The sequence below is a fragment of the Zonotrichia albicollis genome, chromosome 4 (genome assembly GCF_047830755.1).
Source record: "Zonotrichia albicollis isolate bZonAlb1 chromosome 4, bZonAlb1.hap1, whole genome shotgun sequence".
Taxonomy (NCBI): domain Eukaryota; kingdom Metazoa; phylum Chordata; class Aves; order Passeriformes; family Passerellidae; genus Zonotrichia; species Zonotrichia albicollis.
The window spans coordinates 68,623,766-68,648,523 of record NC_133822.1 but is presented as its reverse complement, the minus strand read 5'-3'; the positions used below and the strand labels follow the sequence as shown (position 1 = coordinate 68,648,523).

At 47.2% G+C, this 24,758-nt stretch overlaps 1 protein-coding gene across 6 annotated transcripts in view; it reads right to left on the bottom strand.

The window, feature by feature from the left end:
* CELSR1 (cadherin EGF LAG seven-pass G-type receptor 1) overlaps nt 1–19,829 on the bottom strand; it is a 165,797-nt gene extending 145,968 nt beyond the window's left edge. For 4 of the 6 annotated variants that reach the window (XM_014275957.3, XM_026790278.2, XM_014275958.3 and 1 more), the window contains exon 1: nt 16,043–19,828. In XM_014275957.3, coding sequence (XP_014131432.2) covers nt 16,043–19,241 — 3,199 coding nt within the window. In that variant the 5' untranslated portion in view covers nt 19,242–19,828. Of the gene's footprint in view, nt 1–16,042 lie in introns of all 6 variants that reach the window. The other 2 variants (XM_074540016.1, XM_026790277.2) reach the window with 2 other exon arrangements.
* Between the last annotated feature and the right edge of the window lie 4,929 nt (nt 19,830–24,758).

The following is a 24,758-nucleotide window of genomic DNA, read 5'->3' as shown; positions in this document are numbered from 1 at the left end:
CTGCTTAGCCCAGCACTGCTTATTGTGCAAAGTCCTCCACAGAGGTTTCCACACAAATGAGTGATTTGAGCAATTTTGGTTATTTTTAATGACAGGGACAGCAGAAAGGGAAGCCCAGGAGCAAGCACACAGGTTCAGTCTCAGCAGTTGCCCTGCAGCACTGTGGTTGTCCTTGTCCAGAGCCCCATGGCAGCCAGGGGTCAGGCACACACAGACTTTTTCCCCCTTGCTGTGGCTGACAGGGACCTCATAGCCTTCTGCAGTGGCTCCAGAGAGCAGCAAACCAAAGCAGGGTAATGTTTTAACAACCATGACAGCCCATTTCCCAACCTGAGCATTCTCACACAAAGCACTGCAGGAACCTGACTCTCATGAGTCACCCTGTTTAGTTTGACTCCTCTCTCTGCTCAGCTTCTCAAGGAACACAAGCCAGCACAGGCCAAATCCTACCCAGTTGATACTGGCTCACGAAATCAATTACTGGAAGCTGCTGCTGAGATTGCAGGGCCTCATGTGCAGCCAACAAGCAGTGAAAGAACATGTGTGGATACATCCTGCATGCACCACTTGCCTCCATCCATTTTTTATTCCTCTCTCCCATGAGTTTTCTAAACTCATGGACTTCCAGACCCGTGGTTTGGAGGAAACAAAGCAGGGGAGAAAAAGAGAACAAGTGTGGACAAAACTCAAGGTAGCCTGAAATCCCAGGAGCCTCCCCAGAGCCACCTCTCTCCAACTGGTAGGGCTGCACTCATCTTTGCAAAGATAAAGGTTTTTTTTTTTTCTTATTTGGAAGTGTAACCAGAGTTACCAGAACAATCCTGTGAAGCTAGCAAAGTTTCCTAAAGTGTGAGAGAGGCCAGAGACCAGCCCTTTCTATTCCCCCTCTTTGTTTGGATCATGAATTTGCAATCCAAATCCCTGCCACACCAGAGCAGGCAATGAGCCTAGCTGCTGTAAAAAGCATTTCAGAGAGCTCATGAGGCTGTGTGCCAAGGGGCTGCTGCGAGACAAGGTGAACTGAGTTAGGAAAAAAACCCTGTATGTATGTAATACCATTAAGATAGCAAATAAAAAACCTGTCCTGCAGTGCAAAGGAATGTGATAGTTACTGAGTGCTCCCCTATAGCTGCAGAGCCCTTGAAATATTAACAGGGTTATCAGCATTCACTTATCAGTTACAGTAGTGCTTAGATAATTCAAAGGACCGAGCCAGAGCTCATTAATATGTACACTTTCTAAATGCCAAACTCTTATTATCAGAGAATTTGTTACCTTTTTAAAACTGAAATTTGTTAATCTTTTAAATTAACAAATTTAGAAAGGCAGCAATCTACAGGGAAAATGTATTCAGGTTTTTTTTTTTGCATCCATTTATTACTTTTTTTCATGCACTCTGTGTGTTCTCAAGACAGGTATTTTTAGCCATGTTAATTGAGGTTTTGATGTTAGTACAATGCAGCTGCACTTTGTATCATAACATCTCTGGTAGGTTCAAGCTGTAGAATTTCTGGGTGGCAGAAATTCACAGAGATGAAAGCTGGAACTTTGTACCCACAGAAGAAAGTGGTGAGTGCTGACACTCTTGCCTACATGGGTTAGGTGCTGAGTATTGCACACAGAGCCCTGGAACAAATCCTTCCCTTGATATGAGTCCGTGCGGTCACACAGGCCTGAGGGAGGGACAGTACTACATCTTGATAACTTAAAAGGACTTTCTAGAAACTTTAAACCTTTCAGAGGGACTCAATGCAAGCATGGGCAGAATTATATAATATCCCCTTCAAGAAAAAGCAGCAGAGAAACAACCAAGCCAAGGGCAGAGCCTAAACCCACCTAATTAATGCCTCCTCTTTAACACCATCCCTATGTCTGTCCAACTATGTGCTGAACTGCTCCAGCATAAGGCAACAGAAATCCTACTGGAAAAAAACCCAAGAAAAATTAGTTTTGCTTTGGTTGCAAACTCAAAGCAGCCCTAAGCTAGAGGAGGGGCTGACTACCACAGCTCCTCTCCACCTCCACACTGGAACTCATTTCATACTGCACTGAACTGTTTCTTCACACCAACTAAGAACTTTTTGGTCTGTTTTTTATTGCTAGTTTGGCTTTTTGTCAACACTCTTCCTCCTTTGCATTATCTTCCACTCATTCAACGAACTCAGCTGTTTCCTCATGCTAAGTCAGAAGCTTGTTTTGTTGGGGTTTTTCATTGGCAGATTGGCTTTTTAGAAACTTGGTGCATGGGAACAGCCCAGCACAAGGTCATGCAGGCGATGGGAAGCAAAAGGCTGTAACAGCAGAAGCAAGACTGGCTCATCTTTGCTGCCACTTGCATCCTGTGACATTTGTGAATAACCTCCAGCCCCATTCATGTATCTGAACCATGTTACCGTGTGGATTTTATACCTTATTTTGATACCAAGCTTAGGAGGAGATAGCAATTACCAACACACAGCAAATTACACAAGCTCAGGCAGTTCAAAGAGCTAATTGCTCTTACAATTTATTAATATGTATGTTTAATTTCTGTAGCAGAAAGAGAACAGGAAACAATTTTTCCACCAGCAAGTTCAATTTTCTGTTTAAGGAAGGTTCTCAAGGAAATGTGTAGTATATACATAATAAAACTATGAAGCTTATCAATTTATCAAGCTTTATCTTAAACTCAGCTACACTTCTTTGGATCCTTTCACAGAGGAGTTCTCCCAGAAATTTGCTTCCCTGAAGGTTTCAAACTTCTAACATCCCACCTAAATTTATTACATTCACTTACACATTTTTTTCTTTAAACTGCCCTGCTCCTGTACTTCAGGGGTGTAGGTAGCAGTCATATTCTTCTTTAGTCTTTATTTTGCAATAAGAAGGATGCAATCTTCACCATAAATGATACCTTCAGTAAAACAAATTCGCTCTGTTCTCCAATTTTACAATATATATTAATTTTCATAATATATATTAACTTTACAATATATATTAAGTTTTCTTGACTAGGAACAATCAGAACTGGAGAGAGATGAGATATTTGCAGTGCCTTGTCCAACAGCATGTAATACTTCACTTCGTGCAATAAACCCATCTCCCTTATTAAGCCCCTGTGGTGGAAGCCCTATGCACCACTGCATTTTTTCTGCTGGTCTGATGCTTTTCTGTGTCTGAACCAACTCAAATACAAAGACAGAGGTGGCAGGAAAGAAACCTAAGTCACCTAAATAGTGTAATTTCAGAAAATGGAGTAATTTTCCATCTCAGTATTTGACAAGCACCTTAAGTACTATAAAAGTTGATGGAAGGCCCATCTCCAAAGAGAGGGCAGTGTGACCCTGGCACATCACACCAGGTAAAAATATATCGATTTCTTCAGAAAAGCAGCAGCATTTCCTCCAAACAAACAGCAACATGTGATCCAGCTAAAGGAAATGCAAGAGGTGCTGAAATGCCATCACATGGAAGAGAACCTGTTCCAAGAGATTTTGTGACTCATAAACTACCGTAGAGAAAATGAAATGCTACAAAATACCTAAGAACAGAAATAGAAAATAAACTAATCAAGATGTCTAATAAGGAACAGAAACAGTGGGGCTTTCTAAGTGTTGGATTATTAACTATTGTGCTTTCCAAAAGGGATTATATTGCCCTGAAGTTCTAATGGATCACCTTCTCATGGTTCTAATGGACCAGCTCTCAGCTGCAAGCTCAACACCCACCCCATGACCTGACACCCCTGCAAGGTGCCCACACCCGTGGGGCCCTCCCACTGCATCAGGAGATGGAGCCAGGGCCCAAGAGGGAAAACTCATCCCAGCACAGACCAGCTACCAAGTGGGATGCAGGAAGGGATGACACAGTCACAAAACTAGTCAGAGCCTTGGTTTTGATAATTATGGTAGAATAAAAGGGAAAAGCATGGCAAAAAGAAAAAAGCACTGGAAATGCAAATCCATGGCTGTGAAAGCATCAGACTGAGCTCTCTGTTGACTGCAGGGACAGATTCAGTGACCCTCAGGGAATCTTACCTGCTGAATGAGCCAAGAATACGCCTTGCTGGGTATTAGGCAATGTCATGTAACATGACTACAGCAGTAAACACAAAGGCTCTACAGTGCAAAGAACAACACTGGGAATTTCACAACTGCTGAAATCTCAACCTGATTTCTTTAAAATTCTGTTTCATCACAGGAGAAAAAATTAATTAGGGTTTTCTTATCATTAGTCGCTTTTATAATTTAATTGAAAAACCTGAAAATGCACAATATCCAAATTTTATGCCGCACTAAGCCATCCTGTATGACCAGTATGGGATGCTAGAGTGTGAGTAAAATTGTTTGCCCCATGGGATACTTTGCAGTCTGAGAAAGCTTTCAAACTGGCCATCAGAGTTGTCACTTTACTTTCCCCTTAGGCCTTGAAAAGAGCAATGGAATCTTTAAACAGCTACAGACTGATCAAAGAAACTCAGAGCAAAAACTCAGGGAGTTACTGACACAACCTAGAGCAGGAGAAACTCTCCTGGAGGACTTCCCCCAGGGGAAAAAAGAGGATGGATGGATGGATGGATGGATACTTAACTGCCAGAAGGGGTGTGAAGAATTTTATCTGATCATTTCAGCATCTCAGCTTCAGCCCAGTCTGATGCAGGTTGGCTGAGATAAAGGAGTGAATCAGTCATCTCATCTTAAGAAATCCCCACCACTTGGCAAAGGACACATTTTAAAAGCAGATTGTACAAAAGTTCATAAAATTCAGTCATACAAAACAAGCATGTTCACGGCACAGAACACAAAAAATGCCCTTGTCTCTCAGTTCTCACCTGAGTTTATTGCCATTAATCAGTCATGTCCATCAATGCTGTTAGTAGTAAATAGGAATTTCTTAGTTTAAAGCTTCTTAAAGCTGAATAAAGTCCCAGACAGTGTTATTAGCTGAGCCACAGGGTAGCTGAGGCACAAAGGCACAAGTCAATAAAGGCAACTGCACCTTTTCACAAGGGATAGGAAAAAAAATACAGTCAACATCACCACCCAGACTGGGCCACACAGATGCTGCTCCCACAGACTGCAAAGACAGCAAGCAGTGACACTCAGTGTGCAGCATGCCCTGCAGCCTGGAGCTGGACACACATGTGGAGCTGGACACAGGTGGAGCTGGACACACGTGGAGCTGGACACACGTGGAGCTGGACACACGTGGAGCTGGACACAGATGTCCTGGGACTGCTTGTGCTGGTGACCTCTGTGAGACTGCCAGCAGCACCTGATGCTGCAAGCCCCTGGGCTCTGCACAAGGACAGGGGCAGAGGATTGTGTCTGCAAAACCTCTGGAAGCTGCAACCTGCAGCCACCACTGCTGAAGGCTCAAGCCCAGAACTGCCAGGGGAAGGGCAAGGGCTGCATGGATAGTGCACTGGCTCACCAGGAACATCTCCAGGGGCATCCCAGGAAGGGATGGACCCTGCCCCTCTCCCTGCACCAATGCACCCTCCTGAGGGACAGCACAGTGCTCAGAAGAGGTGCAGAAATCTGCCCTGCCTCCCCGAATGCAAGAGGGACGGCAGTGGCAATGGAGGCTCTCACACCAAGCAGGCCCTCCCAGAGGCCCTGCCAGCCAGCTCCCAGGGCCTGCACACACACCATGGGCCCAGGACATCCCAGCACTGCTGTTATCTCACAGGGCAGTCACTCACTCGATGCCTGCTGGTTATGCTCATTATTTACAGCAGGTATTACAAAAGCAGCCCAGCAAGGCCTCTGCTGTGCTTGGCCCTGTACAAACTTGCAGCAAGCAAGCTCCAGAGATGCAGCACCTTGCTGCACAACAGGATAGGGCAAACAGATCCAGCGAGTGCAAAGGCAGAAAGGAGAAAAATATATGGGAGAAGGGAAGAGGAACAGCAGCATGTATTGTGTAACAAGCTCTCAGCATTTATCAGGTCCCAGAACATGCCCAGGGTTCCCACTCTGCATAACCAGTGCAAACAGCCAGTGCCTGCTGTCAGCAGCTTGGTCTACAAACCCAGGTGTCATTCTGCCAAACTCAATGCAGAACAATGTCAGGTAAGTAGGACCTAAAAGTTAATTAATCTGTCTTACATATCAATCAAAAAACCCAGAGAATTTTACCCACATCACTATAACTTGCACCAAACCCTTTAGCAAACACCCTACAAAACTAACCAGAAGGCACCAGCAGGTTCATGAGCTTGAGAAACTGAAGTTAAGATGGGATTTAAACTAGCAGGCAATTACCTGCCAGATGGAGAGCTCACTGTGCAGAGCACATATCACCAAATTACGCTGTGACAGTAAGAGGAGGCCAACACCAGAAATGCACCCTGTGAGAAGGGAAACTGGGTCACCAAAGGGACAGCTCAGCCCAGTCAGTGCTGCCAAGGGACCTTTGGCACACGTGTGGTGCAGCAGGGGCTGCCTGCAGCACCAGAGCACACTGCAGGAAAAGCCACTGCTCCCAGGGGACGAGCAGCAACACGTCCGTAATTGCCAGCTAGTCTATCATCATGGCAAAGTGCAGGGAGAAAGAGGATTAAACAGTAGGCAAAGATGGGTTGGACTCTGAATATTTAGCAGTGTAATGTAAGTCTGAGCCCATGAATTCTTCCATAATCGACTCTTTAGCCCATCTGGGGGCTGCTCCACATAAAATCAGAATATATTTACAAATAGTTAAAGCCAGGAGAGAAACAAATCATCTCTGACCAACAGGAAAGTACTCCATGAAAATTCCCAGGGTTCTTGTTTATTTTACCTTTAAGTACCCAGGTAAGAAGAATTCAGTTCCTGGTTACAACCAGAAGTGACCTAGTCCTGACATGGCCTGAATGGCTTGTGTTCCCACTTTTCTAACAGCCTAAACAGCATCCTGAGGGTAAAAGCCAGAGTGCCCACAGTGCTGCTGCAGCAGAGGTGCCCGTGCCCATGAGCCAGAAGCCTCCTCTCCTGCAAGAGAGAGTGTGATCCTGTGCCTGGTGGCACTCACCAAAGAGATGGGAAATGTGAGTCCCACAGCAGCTTATGAACCCTCTTGGGCTCTTTAATGTACAGCACAGTGAGAGCTCTCAGATCAGGGGCTGGAGCCCAGCCCATCTCTGCCCTGCTGAGTGTCCTGATGGCTGTGCTGAGTGAAGTGCCCTGGCTGTAGTGGGATGGTATTTCAAGTATTCCCACTTTATAGGACACTTAACCACCTAAAACAGAATAGGGCTGCAGGGAACAGGCACCTACAAGTGAAATGCTCTAGCACTTGCTGGTTAGATCCAAGTCCTCTTACAAGACCTAAGGCGTGAATGGTGCCAAATGCCTCTGCCTAGTCCCCACTGAATGGTACCTGCAGTGTCTGGAGGCTGCTAAAACAAGAAATGCACTAGTGTGGAACAGCTTTTACATGATTTAAAGTAAATGCACGCAGCCAAATCAATTTTAAAACTAAAAATCACAGCTTGGATGTTCAAGGGTCTCCTTCAGTAAACAGAGCCAGCATGAACACTGCAAGCACACAAATAAACGAGAGGCTGAGCCGGTTCCTGGAAAGTTCAAAAGTGCTGTGACAGGAATTCAATGCAATGAGCTCAGTGACTTGCTAACATCAGTTTTGAATAGGATCAAAGAGTGTGATCTGTGGCTAGTGAAAGGAAAGAGCAAACCCAACCAACCCAGCCGATCTTTGTGCCCATGATGCGTGCCCCGCTGGCATGGCAGCTACAGAGATCCACCTTGAGTACATGAGCTCCCAAACCTAACAGCCCCTTGGCATCTAACAGCAAAGACAGGCTGCTGGGTGCTGGCCATCACACCTTGGAAACTCAAATGTAATAGCACAGTCCTTGTTTTGCTCCTTTTGGTGGGGTCCAGAACCTTTTGCTTCTTCCTAAAACTGGGCCAAGCCCACAGACTCCATGGCAGGCAGGAGATGCCATGTTGACAGCAGTTGTTAACAAGGGATTTTTCTTTTGTCTCCTTCAAAAAACACTGAAATATTTTGACCATATGCATCATCTCCAAAAGTACTGGAGACCTGATGGAATGTAGCATCTATCACATGTCAGGCAATGGTGTTGAAAACAGATCACTTTCCTTTGTATGTGATAAACATAACCTGTCTATGTTTACCATGTAGTCCCCTGAGGATTTATTACAGGTTTGCTGTTCCATTTATTTGCTTTTTTTGTGCTTGGCAAGGGTAAACACTAGAATAAATATGAAGGTGGTTACGGCTTAGCAGCATTAACGACTTGTTGAAACAAAGTCCAACAGTTTTCCTTTCTCTACAGCAAATCCTACTTTTCTGTTCAAGTGCTTTTTTTCAAGTGTGAAGATCATCTTTCTGAAGTATTTTAAAATTTTCTTTCTTTGTTGAATGCCAAATCCCCATAAAAGCATACTTTCCCCCTTCATTCACTCAAACCCTTGACAATATTTAAAGTATATCCTAACATTATTCACAGCAAAACATTTTTCTCTTTGCAAATTACAGCCTCCCCCATCTTTTCTATCTGGTCTGCTAAGCCTGTTACTACAGGAAGTTTGCAGTAATAGAAATAAGTACAATCATCACTCCAAAAGAAAACAAACCCTTCTGTCCTGGCACACACGTTCAGGGTGGGTTCATCCCACTGAACTTCAGCCACCTAAGAGCAAAGCACTCAGCCCAGGTCAGTTATTTCTGTCCCCTCTTTAATCAGTGGGGCAAGGTGGACATTTCCAGCCAACAGCCCTCCTGCTTATCACCCAGTCATGGCTGCAACCCACATCTGAAGCATTTGAAGAGATACAGAGGATGATCATGGAACCAGATAGATATCTGACCATAAAAGCCAAGCTGTACCTTTCATAATGCTGTTTTCAATCCAACAAGAACAACACATTGCAATTCATTCTCAAGCAAAGACTTAAGAATTTTTAAAAAAAAGCATTAGGCAAATCTCAACAGATTTCAAAATTTGTTATAAAGATTACATTTCCTCTTGGAAAACTGCATTACTTCTATAAATAGCTCAGTGTTTTTCAACACTGGAAAAAGAGCTGACTTGGGGGAGGGGAAAATAATGCTGTCACTTGTCACAGAAATACAAAGTGGCAAAACTGAATTTAATTAGGTCTCAGATGTTCTTTGTTTCAAGTGGACAACCACTGTGAAAAAATCTTTGAAGAACTGAACTCCTTGTCAACTTGTTCTGTACTTTGATTTATGCCATTTTTTGTACAACTAGTCTTAAAAAAGGAGCAGACAACAAAAAACCTATCCTTCAGAAAGGACAGTACTACCATGCTTGTTTCTTGGATGGCAAAGTAGACGTCAGAGTAGTCAGGACTACTGTATTACCTAAAAGCATCATAATTCCCACAGAAACCAGGACAGAAAAACTGTAACATGGAAGATTGCCAAAGACTGTCATTAGATCTGATCTGAGTATCTTCAGCTCTTCTAACCCTCCTACATTTCCTACATAGTTTCCATAGATATTTTTGGAAATGCAAGTCAGTAGGTCAAAGGAAGCCAACAGAGCAGTTGCCCAAACCCTGCACCTTGGGCAATACTGAGGTAAGCAGGTAAGCTGTGCTGTTATCTCAGGCACACAGACTAGAGAGCTTGTCCTCACCAACTGACTGTCAAAACCCTGAAGGCTTCAGAAAGAGAGGGAGAAGGGATGGAGAGCATAGATCTTGTGTCTTGACATTTGATCCTTCCCTTACTCATCCTCCATGCATGAGCATTACTGATAGAGTTGCCTACACTGCTAAATATTGAAAAGGTGCTTGCACACAGGTTTAAAGAGGTTTCTGCTCCACATTCAGTTGTTTCCTGCTCCAGTTTTCAGAGCAGTCGTATTCCCAGGGTCTTGGTATCAGTCTCACCTGACCCACAAGGGAATTGAGGGCCCACAAGTCAAACCTGTGCCCAACAATTGCTGTACCCAACATAACCAGATGGGTGTGAGCTCAGCTATGCCAATGTGTGCAGCAGCAGCACATCTGGCTGAACTGGAATCACCATCAGAGCTCTGGCATGCTCCCACAGGCCCCTGGACCCATGAACTCCCCAGCCAGCACAAAGATTGCAGACAACTTGTCAGCCACAGGGGTGTCTGACAGACCTGCTGCTCACTCTGAGGGGGAGGCAGATCATGACTGAGTCGCCCCAAACCCTCCATGGAGATGCTGGGAGATACCAGGATGGCAAGATGCTCTGATCAGGATGCTCTGGCCAGACTGGCTGAAACGTGAGGATGTCAGGGTTCCCATCCAAGTGTCTGCTAAGGGTCTCTCAGTCACCCTACAGAAGAGCAGTGAGCACAGTACCTACTTCACCTAATGCTACACTTTAAAACCTCACATTATGTTCCTCAGTCATGGGATGTCTTGAGAAAATTTCTTTAGTTCCAAGACGGGAGTCAGCAATGGATGGGAGTTCCCAGGTATTAAGTAGATACACTGAAGGAAAATGGACCATTCAGTGAGCAGATGTAACATGATAGGCGTTATCAGCAGCCAGACACTTCCTCAGATAACACCTGGCATGTTGGAGATAGTGAAGTATAAAATCCCACTGCTCCACATCACCTGCCTTCCCCACCACTACCTCTGCTGCAGGTTTATTATCATGCTAACATGGAAACTTAGAAAACAGTTCCTGTATTCTGAACAAAGGATTCTTTTGCCATTACCTGGACAACAATTCAATGTTTATTCTGTATTTGGCAGTTTGCAGCAGGCTCCACAATCCCGGCCTAAAACAATTCTGAAATGCCTGACCAGAAAAACAGAACAAGAGAGGATTCTTCTGAACTCAGCGGTGCAGGTCAGAAGGAAGAATACTTCAGTGATGTCTGAGATGGAAGCAAATCACAAGAGAATACACCAAGGAAACCAATTCTTTAATATACCCTGAAGCTTAAAAAGCAATCAAAAATATAAACCAATTACTAATCCAATTTTTAAAAATGTTATTACAACACTCTCCTCATTTGCAAATAATATGAAAATGAGAGGAAAAAAATTTTCAAGGTAATCCTCTCACCATACTTCTCGACATTTAATTTCTTTCCCATGAAACTTGTTATTAAGTAAAGCCTATTAGATCTTTCTAACTGTCACATCTCCATTCTCATTCTTCTAATACTTTCTCCTTGTTACCTCAGCTTCTCTCTTTCCCAGAAATTGACCAGAAAAGTATCAGCATTTTATTTATTGAGAGACAGAAGATACCTTTTATCTCATAAAAAGTTACTCTGTCAGTCAGACTTCCACTAAATAATTTCCCCTCATTGCCATACATGTTTTCCTGTCTTTTGAAACAAAAATACAGAGCTCCTATGAAACCCAGGCATGAAGTGGAAGGAAGCCTGTAGGGAAGCAACAAGGCAACCACAGCTTTTTATCAGCTGGACCTCATGTAGCTGAAAATGGAAAGTCACATTCCAGCAGGCTGGAGGGACACACATCTATAATGGATCCTATATGGATGCAATAAAGGATACAGGTAGCCACAGCAGACCCAGGAGCTACCCTAGCTTTAATTGATGGTCACTGTTCATGATTTGCTGTTTTAGGAAAACAAATGTAAATGTTCAAAGTCACCTCTACTGGCTGTTATCAATCATCCTTCACTTCAGTCCCACCAAACACACCACACAAGGACTGGGATGCAATCCTGCAGCCTGTGGTTCCATGCCATCTTCCTAAAGGTGTCCCTCACCACTGCCTCTCACGCCTCGGCAGCCTATGCCCTGCTGCCTCCTCCCCTTGCTCTGCAGTGGGATGGATGCACAGGGAAGTGCAGGAGCCCAAGGTGCCTGGGATGCCCTGCAGGCACAGAACAGGCCCCAACACATCTCCTGCTCCAAGGGGAGGACCCTCCACCCATCCATTTCCATCATCTCCTTCCTGTACAACCCACAGGGATCCCCACAGCAGCTGCCTGCAGCAATGTTTCCCTGGAAGGAGGCCATGGAGAGCAGTCTGGGTGCTCAGCGTTCCTTGCTGTCCCCGGAAGCCTGTCCTTGGTGGCAGCCAGAAGCAGCTGCCCTGCTGCCCAAAGGTGGGGACGTGAGGCTGGGCTGTGCCCTGGTGCTGCCCTGCACATCCTGAGAGGTCACACCCTGCTCACCCTCCGTGCCCACAGGTGTCCCTGTACATACAAGGATACCTTTTTGCTGAAATTTCCTTTTTCCCTTTAATCCCAAATCTTGCCACACACCAGTAACACCCCAATACTTTCTATCTCAGGCACAGCTGTGGCCTCACCTTTCTGAGAAGGGCTGCACCAAAGTATTGCAGCATCTGTATCTGTATGGAGAAGGCACAGACCTGGAGATTGAGGATCATTAGCAATAATGACTTTAAAATTACAATAATAATGAAGATTCTTTATGAAGCTCCAAGTAAAAATTCCCAAAGCTGATTGTAACACAAACGAGCTCTATGTTAATTTCTATTTGCTTATAGTCAATAACCTCACGGAATGCCACTGGATATTTAAAGCTAAAGAAATGTAAAAGACGATACTTGAGCTCACACAGTCCTCAGAAATGCCTGGGCGTCTATCCCTCACTGTCTAAGGGCAACACCTTCCCAGAATTGTATATTGTCTGTTGCATAATGATATTTTACATTTATCTGGACCACTCGAAAGCTGCAGCATCCAGCCAGTTTGGGTTTTGTCTGCCCTGCTGATTTAGGCTGGGTTCCCAGAGGAGTTTGCACACACATCCATTGTATCCCACCGAGCTGTCGCTGATGATAAGTGGGACTACTTGTGGCAACACAGCCAAGCAGGTGCCAGCAGTGTTTGCAATGTGATACCCAGCAAGCTTGTGTAACGTTTGTGAAAAGCTGATGCTCAGACCAGCCTTCCCCCTCCCGCTGCCCCAGCAAGAACTGCAATATAATGTATAACAAGCAAATGAAATGTGACTTCAACAATGTTTAACCCATTTTGGACCAAATAAATCCCATTTTAGCATTATGATGGACATTGCTGTGGACAAAAACTAATCATATTTAACCATCCTGTCAATTAGTAAAACTAAGAAATCACAGACTGATCAGCCCTTGACCACCTGTTTCAGAAGGTCAGAGTAAAATTCTGTCCCTCCTGGAAAGTAGGGGCAGGATTTCAGCAGAGTCCAGATTTTACCCCAGTTGTTAAAACAACACCACAATGTGCAGACATGGGAACACAAAGCTAAAGCTCTGCCTTTATGTAGGAAAGCCTTGAAGGTACTCTAGAAAAAGGAGAATGTGCCTTTTAAGGGACCCCTGGAGCACGTCTGGAACAGTGCATGCAAAAGGGGTCCGGTTTGTTCACTCAGACAGCCCTGCACAACAGGCACAGGCAGAGGGACATCCAGAGAGATTCACTTCAAAAGAGACAGACTTCAAACGCTCCTTCCCAGTCCAAAGCACCATGCTAATATCCACACCACCCACACTCGTCCCTCCTCTGCCTGGCTGGGGGCACAGCCCACAGGTACCCAGGGCACCCCGCAAGGGCAGAGCCTGCCCCACTGCTCACCACCCCACAGAGCTCTGACAGCGATGACACGAAACTTCTGACAGCTCTATGAAGCCTCTTAGCTCCATTTGATTGCTCTTCATGATTCTTACATTTTGCTTCTAAGGAGTAAGCAAAAATTACCATGCTTATTTGAATAATCCCCAAGTGCAATGAAAGAGTGCTGCGTTTAGCCACGTATCAGTGCCTCAAAGTAACTCCGTGAGTAGCAGGGCTCCTGGCTAGCACTGCACACACTCACATGCCTCTGCTGCACAACACATTGCTGGATAGAAATAAGATTTTTATAGCAGCACTGTTATTTCCGACTCGTACAGAGATCAAATCCCCAAGTTCATAAGGAGTTCCAGTCCTTCCCTGACCCAAGAGCAGCTGCAAGCAGCGAGGACTGTGTGTTTGTCTGGGTTGAGAGGTTAATGGCTACTCCACAGACGCGTTTTTCCCAGTTAACTGGCAGGTCATTTTAGCAGATGATTTGCAGGTGTTACGCAACACTTAGAGATAACCCCGGGGAGTACTTCTGTCTGAGCTTCTTCTCTGTCTCTTTTCTTTTTTGAACTTCATCAGATAAATCAGAGAAACCAGGCAGGTGAGACTTTCATGGACTAATCACACGACAAACTGCCCTTCCAATTTCCACACAGCCAACTTCTCCAAATAAATGTCAAATGTAGTTCAGTGCTCGTTAAAATGATTTTAAAATCCTAGCCATAAAAAACGTAAGCATTTCAAGTATCTCAAGACACGCAGCAGACAGTCCATTCTGATGAACATCACAGCACAGTTTCAAAGTTCACACCTTCACAAAACATGAAAAGGATGCTGGAATAATCAATGTCCTGCATAAGAAAACAGGTCTTCACTCCTGCCTGAGCCTTCACCCACTTAAATCGTGTAAATCATTATACTGAAAAAGGAATCACCCATGTCAGCTATTTTTCTGCACTGAACACGCTCTTCACCCAGCCTAAAACTCTTCCAAGCTTTGTGCTCCAAGATGAGTGCTTATCTTCTGCTATCAGATAAAGAGCTACTGGTTCAAACAGACAGTGACCATGCAATCATCTGCACCTTAATCCAAATGTTTTTCTTTAAGGTCACAAGCCTACTGTGTTTTTCCTGCTAGTCCTCCCAGGACATGGGAACAGCATTTACCTTACCACATAAGCTGCACCTTAGCATTTTGGAAGAACCAGGAGTGGCTTTTCAGGGGATACACTGCACCAAAACCAGTCAGCTCAGTTAATGTCACTTTCATTTTTCTGAAGAAAAAAGAACGTCAAGCCTCCAAACACAAGGGAGAGTGTGGCTCACTTTTCCAAGGCCTTGCTGCACACTGTGGCCACTTTTACAGCAAAACAATTGCTGCTGGGATTATGCCACAGATTGATTATTATTTTTCTAAAAATCTCCCCATGAGTGGTTTTACATACCTAGTACTTTGAGCCTTTTTTTAAAACAAAAATAACACAAATCTTACTTTTAATCTGCAAAGAGAGGCAGCAAGAAAATTATCTAGCTAAACCTTTGAAAGTCAACAGAAATATGGGATCAGGTCCACAGTAAACTTTATAGAGTGGCACCTGAAGAGGAAATTACTCACTGCACGATTGATGTCACAATTAGAGGCATGAAAAATAATTCCATGATAAACAGGCAACTGAGCAGAAAAAAAATGATATCCCAAGAGCGTGTTTGTGCTCAAATAAAAGTACATATTGGACAATATGGAACAGTCTTCACACACACAAAAAAACACAAGTTCTCCAATGAAGTTAATGCACAGCATCCCTCCCTCTCCCTGTTTCTCCCTCCCGGTAACAGCCCTGATTTGGGGGCTGCATTGGGCCAGTATCTGCCCCTAGTGCCACTAAAGCAGCTCCAGTGCCATTATCCATGTCCCACAGCCATAGCTCACTGCTTTCAGGGCTGCCATTTCCCACAGGAGTGCAGGCCAGCAGTGCAAACACAGCAGAACATCCACCTGGGCCACACCAGGGCTGAGGTCTAAGGAGCTACCAGCCAAAACTCTGGGTACACAGAAGGGAGTAAACATGTTTTGTTGCTGGAAAGGCAGATATCAAATTGCAGGTTTTTTTAACAGAAGAATAAAGAGGGAGGGGAGACAGCATTACAGATAGCTGTGCATTCCCTACATCTTTTCAAGTTACATAATTTACTACCTTTGCAAGTTACATCCTTTGCTACCTTTGTGGAACCACATCAGAAAAGCTCCAGCCTCAGTACCACCTCAGCTGAGGGAGTATGCTCCCTTCCATGCACACTCATATTTATTTATCCTTGTGATCCACATTTACTAAATAACTTCAAAGCACCACTTCAAGCCACAGCACACAGACTTGATAGATTTTTGTGGTCCCTCTCCAAAAATTTCACAGATCAATTTCTGCTTCAGGAAACCAAGAGCTACACTCTAAACTGCAAGTGTGTTATTTCTGCCCGTGCCCCCATACCAGTCTGACAAACAAAATCATGCACTCAAATGCCTGCTTACCTGAAACTGACACTTTCATAAGGGCTTCCAGGGGTCTGTTGTTGTCCAGATCACGACTGAGTTTGAGTTCCCCAGTGACAGAGTCCAAAAGGAGCAAGTTTAACTCATTGCCTTGGACAAAAGTGTAGGCCAGGCTATCAGACACATCGGGATCATGAGCTGGGATCTTGCCAATGACGCCTGAGGGAAAGCTGTTGGACTTGTTGGTCACGTAGTTATTGAAGAGGATCTGGAAGTCCTGCAGCACGGGGGGATTATCGTTCTGGTCCAGCAGGCGGATGTGCACAGTTGCTCGGCTCACGAGAGGCGCTGAAGTGGCCTGAACCACAATAACATACTCTGTCCGGCTCTCATAATCCAGGTCCATTAGGGCTGTGAGGTCTCCGTTGAGCAAGTCTAGTTGGAAAACCTCAGGGATGTTCCCCTCTACAATCTGGTACATGATCTGTGCGTTGGTCCCTTCGTCAGGATCAGCTGCGCTGATGCGTGCCACAATAGAGCCCACAGGGCTGTTCTCCTCCACAAAGATATCAAATTCATCCTTCTCAAAGACTGGGGGGTTGTCATTAATGTCAAGCACGGTCACCTGGATGTCCACAGAGGCTTTCAGGGGTGGGCTGCCTCTGTCCACAGCAAAAGCCCGCAGGCTGTAGACAGCCACGTTCTCGCGGTCCAGCTTGCGCAGCGTGCGTATCACTCCGGAGGTGGGTTCAATGTAGAAGTCCCCATCTCCATCGTCACCCCCCTGGAATGTGTAGAGGAGACGGCCATTGAGGCCTGAGTCACGGTCAGTGGCAGACAGCTGCAGGACACTGGTGGAGAGCGGCACATCCTCAAACACTGAGCCCTGGTAGCGGTCGCGCAGGAAGCGGGGTGCGTTGTCGTTGGCATCCAGGATGAGAATCTCAACGTACGTCGTGTCCGACTTCTGGGGGATACCATTGTCGTGGGCTGTAATGGCCAATGTGTAGGAGGCCTGGTCCTCATAGTCCAGCTCCATCAGGGTGGTGATGGTGCCTGTATCGGGGTCAATGCGGAACTGGGGGATGTTATCGTCCAAAATATAAGTGATTCTTGCGTTCTCCCCCGTGTCCTCATCAGTGGCACTGATGGTGACAATAGAGGTGCCAATGGGCTTGTCCTCACTGACGCTCACTGTGTAGTGGGAGCTCTGGAAGACCGGGCGGTGTGTGTTGGCATCTGTGACATTGATGAAGACCTGGACGGTGTCAAAGCGAGTACCATCAGAGGCAGTGACTGTGAGCACATACTGCCTTTCTTGTTTGTAATCCAGGGGCAAGGCCAGTGTGATCAGCCCTCCTCCACTCTGGCTGGTGATCGCAAAACGGTTCCTGGTGTTGCCACTGGTAATCTGGTAAGTCACAACACTGTTAACGTCCCTGTCCACTGCTGTCAGGGTCAGGACACTGCTGCCCACAGCTGCATCCTCGTTCAGTCTGAGGTGATACACCTTCTCTGTGAAGGTGGGGTTGTTGTCGTTCACATCCAGGACAGTGATGGACACGCTGGCTGAGGAGGTCATGACCGGCACGCCGTGGTCCCTGGCCTCCACCCCAAAGTGATAGTTTTCCACAGTCTCTCGGTCCAGCTCTGCAGCCACAGTGATCCACCCTGTGCTGTTGTTGATTTGAAAAGGGAACCCAGAGTCACCTGCTACAGGGGCTCCTCCAGTGGATGGTGCCATCTCTATGAGTTTGTACTCCAGGCGGGCATTCTCTCCAGAGTCAGCATCCACAGCCTGGATGTGCAGCACTGAGTAGCCCAGAGGAACATTCTCCAGCACGGTGGCCTGGAAGGGAGTGCTCACAAAGATGGGGGCATTGTCATTCACGTCCACAACCTGCACTGACACCATACCACTGGAGTTGATCAAAGGAGGTCTGCCCCCATCCTGGGCTTTGATCCGGAGCGTGTACTCCCGAATAGTCTCGTAATCCAGAGGGTTGATGAGGTCGATGGCGCCAGAGAAAGAGTGAATGTAGAACTGGCCTTTCAGGTTGCCACTCACGATGCTGTAGTGCACTTGGGCATTGCTGCCCCGGTCCCGATCTGTGGCCTGTACCTGTAGTATCTGGCTGTTCACTGGGGCATCCTCTGGCACCTGGACCAGGTAGCGCTTCTCACTGAACTGAGGGTAGTTGTCATTCTCATCCTCCACAGTGATGTGCACCATAGCTGTGGCACTGCGTGGTCCCGGATCCTTGCCCTGGTCATTGGCTTCCACCACCAGGTGGTACTCGGAGACCTCCTCACGGTCCACGGAAGCCCGGGTCCTCACAACCCCGGAACGCGGGTCAATCTCAAAGACTCCGTCCCCAGCTCCCGGCTCCAGCAGCCGGTACAGCATGTTAGCGTTGGCTGGGGCATCACCATCAGTGGCACGGATAGTCAGCACCTCATAACCCACCTCCAGGTTCTCCCGGATGCTCTCCCGGTACTCGGGCTGCTCAAACACTGGCTCGTGGTCGTTGGTGTCACTCACTGTCACTGTCAGATAGGTGGTGGCCGAACGGCGGCGTGGGGAACCGTGGTCGGAGGCGGTAACCTTCAGCACGTGGGTGTCCTTCGTCTCCCGGTCAAGGCTGCGGGCAGTGACCACGCTGCCCGTCTCGGCGTCGATGGTGAAGTAGTCGTTGGAGCGCTCGTCAAAGAGCGCCTCCATAGAGTACGCTAGCCGGCCGGCTTCCCCCTCGTCAGGGTCCTGGGCCCGCAGCACGATGACCGCCGTGCCGGCCGGCTCGTTCTCGGGGATGGAGACCTGGTAGCTGGGCAGCTGGAACTGCGGGGGGCTGTTGAGGCTCCGCGCCCGCCGCGCTGCCCGCCGCCCGCCGCCCTCGGTGTCCGGCAGCGGGCTGCAGTCGGCGGCGGCTCCGCGGGGCTCGGCGCCCGCCCGGTGCCGGGCTCGCCGCGGGCAGGGGCCGCCGGCACGGGGCCCGCGGGGCTCGGCGGGCGGAGCGCGGCGCGGCGCGGTGCCCGCAGCCCTCAGGCGCCCGGCGGGCGGCAGCGCCGGCGGCTCGGCGGCGGCAGCGGCAGCGGCGGGGCGGCGCGGGGCCCCCGCGGGCAGGTGGAGGAGCGGGGCGGCGCGGGGCGGCCGCGGGTCCCGGCCGCCGGCCGACGCCAGGGCGCAGAGCAGCGCGGCCCAGGACACGCAGGCGGCGGCGGACAGCAGCCGCGGCATCTCCGGAGCTCAGCGGGCAGCGGGGCCGGGCAGCGGGCTGCTGCACAATCCATCCACCCGCCGGGCTGCCCGCCCGCCCGCATCCATCAGCCGCCGGCCCGGCCCCACCACCGCCCTCGCCTCCCGGGCACTGCCGGCCTCAAGCCCCGCGCCCCGTCCCGGTCCGCGGGCAGCAGGCTGGAGAGCTCCAACTTTTCCACCTTAAACTTTGAAGTGAGTTCAAAATGGCTCCTCTCCTCCTCCTCCCGCCGCCGCTCCCCAGAGGGCGATTAGCATAAACCTGCTGCTTCTCTCCTTCGCCAAAAAGAAAAAAAGAAAATCAAATACCGAGGTCCCCCCCGCAGCGGGGCCGGCCCACGGGCGGTCCCGCGTGGCTGCGCGACACGGCAGAGCCGCCGCGCCTCGTCCGTCCCGTCCCGTCCCGTCCCGTCCTGTCCCGTCCCGTCCCGTCCCGCTCCAGCCTCCCGGCCCGGCTCGGCTCGGCTCGGCTCGGCTCCGCTCAGCAGCGCAGGCTGGAGCGCGGCGGGCGCTGCCCGGGGCGGGGTTTGCTGCCGGCCCCGCCCGGCCCCTCCCGGGCGGCGGCGGCGGGGGCCGGGCCGAGCTCAGCCCCGCGGGGCTCCCGCTCCTCCGCCCGGCGCCCCTCGGCGGCCGGGGATGCTGCCGTGTCCCGGCGGGGCCGGGCGCGCTCGGCGGGGCTCGCTGCGGCGGCTCCGCTCCTGCCCCGCGTGGAACGAGCTCCGCGGGAGGCGACTCTCGGCCGCTTCCCCACGCAGCAGCCACCTGTCGTCTCAGTCCGTCGTCCAGGACAAAGTTAAACAGAAATTCATTTAAATTCGGTTTATTAAATTCTCGCTATGGAGGGGGAAAAATAAAGTGAAACTACTTTCCAGGGCAAGATGAGCATCATGTGGGGGCCCAAGGGGGGCTGCCAGTATCCGGCGCAAGATCTGCTGCCGGGCTCACGCCTTGCTCTGAAACACGCAGAGCAGCCGGCCGGATCTGAAGCCCTGAGTTAAAGATTTCTTTGGGGAAATCTCAAATAATAATAAACAGGACGCAAACCTCTGTGGGAAGAAGCAAAGCTCAACTCCCCGTGAAAATGTCGCGCCGGTGATAATAATGTCAATTCTACGAATTTATGCTGATTACTATACGTCGCGCTACTTTTCCCTTAGCGGTGCGGCCGCCTGAGCGACGCGCCCGAGCTGCGGCCGCATCCCCGCGGCTGCAGTGGCCCCTGGTGGGGGCGGCGGGAAGGGCGCGGACGGGATGCGGGAATGGGGAATGCGGGGATGGGGAATGCGGTGAAGCGGGGATGGGGAATGCGGGGATGCGGGAGAGCCGCCCGCCATGCTCGCCGTTCCCACAGCCAGCGGCACGGACCGATCTGATCTACAGAGATCCCGCGTACAGGAGCTTCACGCAGGATGAAGACACGGGGTGGTGAACAACGAGCAGCCCGTAGTTGCCGACTGGGATTTTGCAAAAGTTTGTCACTTGTAGCAGCTGGGAGGCAACTTTCAGAGTGATCTGTCACGGGCGGTTCAGGCACTTCCGCATTTATATGAAGATTATGAATAAAACAGATTCTTTCAGTGGTTTTCATTCCATGAAATGCATTCTTGCAAGGGAAGGAAGGAAGTGTCGGAAGGAAGTGTCAGAAGGAAGAAAGTGTCAGAAGGAAGGAAGGAAGGAAGGAAGGAAGGAAGGAAGGAAGGAAGGAAGGAAGGAAGGAAGGAAGGAAGGAAGGAAGGAAGGAAGGAAGGAAGGAAGGAAGGAAGGAAGGAAGGAAGGAAGGAAGGAAGGAAGGAAGAAAGGAAGAAAGAAAGGAAGAAAGAAAGGAAGAAAGAAAGGAAGAAAGAAAGAAAGAAAGAAAGAAAGAAAGAAAGAAAGAAAGAAAGAAAGAAAGAAAGAAAGAAAGAAAGAAAGAAAGAAAGAAAGAAAGAAAGAAAAAGAAAGAAAGAAAGAGAAAACAAAAATGACCACCTGGAAAATTGCCAGTATGTCTGTCTGGAGGACAAAAGCTTTTTAAATTGTTAAATTGTTGTTTTGGAAGATGTTTTGCTGATTCAGCTTTACTCAATTTGAGATTTTTAAAAAATGGAATTTAGAAGCTTACTTGTCTTTGCATATCCTCTGATTAAAATGATTGCTCATGAAAAGAAAGTTAAAAAAATTAAATTTAACCTTCCATTTATTTTTTGACTTTGAGTGGATGCAGTGACCTGCTCCAGAAACAAAGCAACTCACTTGGTAGCTGGGTTAATCAATATTAACTTGGAATTTGCATAAGGAAACTTTAGTTTAAGTCCATACTTTTCTTTCTTCCTTCTACATTTTCTTGCTGCTATGCTCAAGGCCCACAATTTGAAAAATGTCTTGTTATAAATTAATATCTTTTCTTGGCTCTTTAAAAATGAGATCGAAGTACATATTTCAAGACAAAATAGATTTGTAAGAAAAGACTGTTTAAACTTTTTTCTTTTCTTTTTATTGCAATAAGAGGTAACCGTGAGTTGGGAAGATACTGTAATATCTTCTGTATAGACCAATTTTGTGTATGATTACACAAAATCCTCCATCTTTTCCCTATTTGTATTACCTGCCTTCTGTTTCCAGTCAATTTCATCTTGTTGACATAATGTTTCACTGTTTTGTTATTAAACGTATTATCCTTATTGCTCCTTGCATGCATTACACCATTTGTCAGATTATTGTGCCATTAAAATAGATTTCAAATCCAAAATGGTGAATGCAATTGTTACGACTGACTCACTGCTCTAGCAAAAGGAATGGTTTAACACTCTGGCAACTCAAATGATTTTTCAGTGGTGAAATAAATGACTCATGCCTGCTCCCAGAGTGCTCTGTATGGGAACAGGGGTCGCTGTTAGACCAGAGGTGGATCTGTGCCTGCTGCTGTTCTGTGGGTCCAGAAGAGCCGGAGAAGGCGGCAGTGAAACAGAACGTTTGGTAAAGGCAACTCAAGGTGGGGAATAAAAACAGAATTGCATGTCTCTCTTGTTTTAGCTGGCAGGTTTTTAGTGAAGGCTGATCCTCCAAAGAAAACCAGATACTTTCTTTGTGTCTAATTTTGCAGATTTTCTCATATGAGCTGTCCTTTTCCTATAGAAGAAATGGCACTGACATCACCATGATGAGCAACGTTCATAAAAAATGCAAGTGGGAGAGGTTTTCCTTGACCCTTTGTTTCCTTAGTACCAATTGATGACATATTCATTTCACAGCTAAAAAAAAGCTCTGTTTCAACTTGTCTAGGAGGAGTGAAATATTTCAAGTTTCTTTCCAAAGTGAATTTAAAAAAAAATCTGAGAAATATATATATTTTAAACAAAAGAAGGACTTAATTGTTACCCAGTTTAATTCACTGCTTAGCTTAAAAAAATAGTGGTTAAACTGTAAGGAATTTTCCTAAAACATGGAGTTTACAAGACCAGGGGAGAGATCAAGAATCATTCCTTAATTGGGACTGTAGCCCAGAGGAATGCTTGTGCAGAGTGGGGTTGCCTGCATCTAGATCCAATAGTATTTTTGAGATTGGGGAAAAAAGTGATTCAGTGTAAATCCATCCCTGTGGAAGAGGTGGTTCTATAGAAGGAGATGGAGCTTTTCTTAGCCCACCAGTAATTTGAGGAAAGACTTAAAAATTCACATTCAGTAATGCTGTGTGAAAATAGTTCCCTTTTTTTCCCAATTTTTTTTAAAGAACAAGAGTGATGAAAAGTTTTTTGGCATCAGATTGCTGAAGTATATTGCAAAAAAGTGATGTGAAGTGTGTACCTCACCCCTCCAAACCAGGGGTTTTGTCATCTAAACTCTTGCTTGGGGGAAGAAGAAAATTTATCCTCAAATTTAGGTATCCATGCAACACAACCTATATCTTGTATGAGATCTCTATATACATAGTGTTAACATAAACTGATATATGTATCACATCTTCATAACTGCATTTATTCACTTCACAAATGCACCAATGATCTATTCCTGCTAAAGTAACACTTTGAGAAAATAATCTAAGAAACCACAACAGGTAGTAATAAAACAGCCTTTAACCACAATTTATTCCACAACTTTACAATTTTCCAGCAACTTGAAAGAAACTGGATGTTTTGTGCCACACGTTACGAGTGAATAATGGATGTTGGAGGGGAATGTTATTTATTACCCGTTCTTTCAAATAAACTAGCAGCATATTAGACATGAAAAAAACCAAAACAAACCCAAATAACAAATAGCTCACTGGTTTTTAGACTACCTGTGCTGGCTGCTGTTACATCCTACCCTCACAGATGGGTGTCTCCATGGTCTGGGACTGCACATCAGCAGAGTGCAATCTTCTGTGATCCCAGACAGAGCCTGATAAAAAATGAAAGGGGAGAAAAGAGGAATTTCCCAGTGTTGAAGGTTCCCCATGCCTGTGGCAGGAGGAGGGGGGAGCCCTGGTCTGTCACTGGCTGAGTCACCCCAGCTCTCTGGGACAGGGCACCACAGAGAGGATCTGTGCTCAGAGGCACCACAGAGAGGATCTGTGCTCAGAGGCACCAGAGAGGATCTGTGCACAAAGGGCACCCCAGAGAGGATCTGTGCACAGAGGCACACCAGAGAGGATCTGTGCACACAGGGCACCCCAGAGAGGATCTGTGCTCAGAGATACCACAGAGAGGATCTGTGCACAGGGACACCACAGAGAGGATCTGTGCACACAGGGCACCACAGAGAGGATCTGTGCTCAGAGGGCACCAGAGAGGATCTGTGCACAGGGACACCACAGAGAGGATCTGTGCTCAGAGACACCACAGAGAGGATCTGTGCACAGAGACACCACAGAGAGGATCTGTGCACACAGGGACACCACAGAGAGGATCTGTGCTCAGAGACACCACAGAGAGGATCTGTGCACAGAGACACCACAGAGAGGATCTCTGCACACAGGGCACCAGAGAGGATCTGTGCTCAGAGACACCACAGAGAGGATCTCTGCACACAGGGCACCACAGAGAGGATCTGTGTGTGCTCACAGCCCCTCCAGGAGACCTCATCCTGCCACAGGGTGCAAACTAGTCTGAGGACAGGAGCTGACAGGATCACTCTAGTGAGTTTAAGTTGGATAAACCCAGGATTTTAGACTATTTCTCCAATCACTACAGAACAAAAGCATGAGATATTCCTCTGTGAGCAGGCATTTGGACTTGCAGTCCCCATGTGAATCTGTTCCGTGTCCAGCCCAAGAATGGTCAAATGAGCAAAAACAATTTATGTTTCCACATTGAATCTGAGTTCATTTTAGGAATAGAAGAACTGGTTCAAGCTCCATATGGTGAAATTTGATCCTTCCCCTATTGCAGGAACCACACAGGTTTGGAAGTGTTCCAGAAAATACTTTTATTGCTAACATTCACTCTTCTTAAAGCCAAGAATGGATTTCAAAATGCTGGGATCCTTATTGCAGGAATTATGTTCTTAGCTGTATGCAGCTTTTCTTTTAGAAAGAGTAGA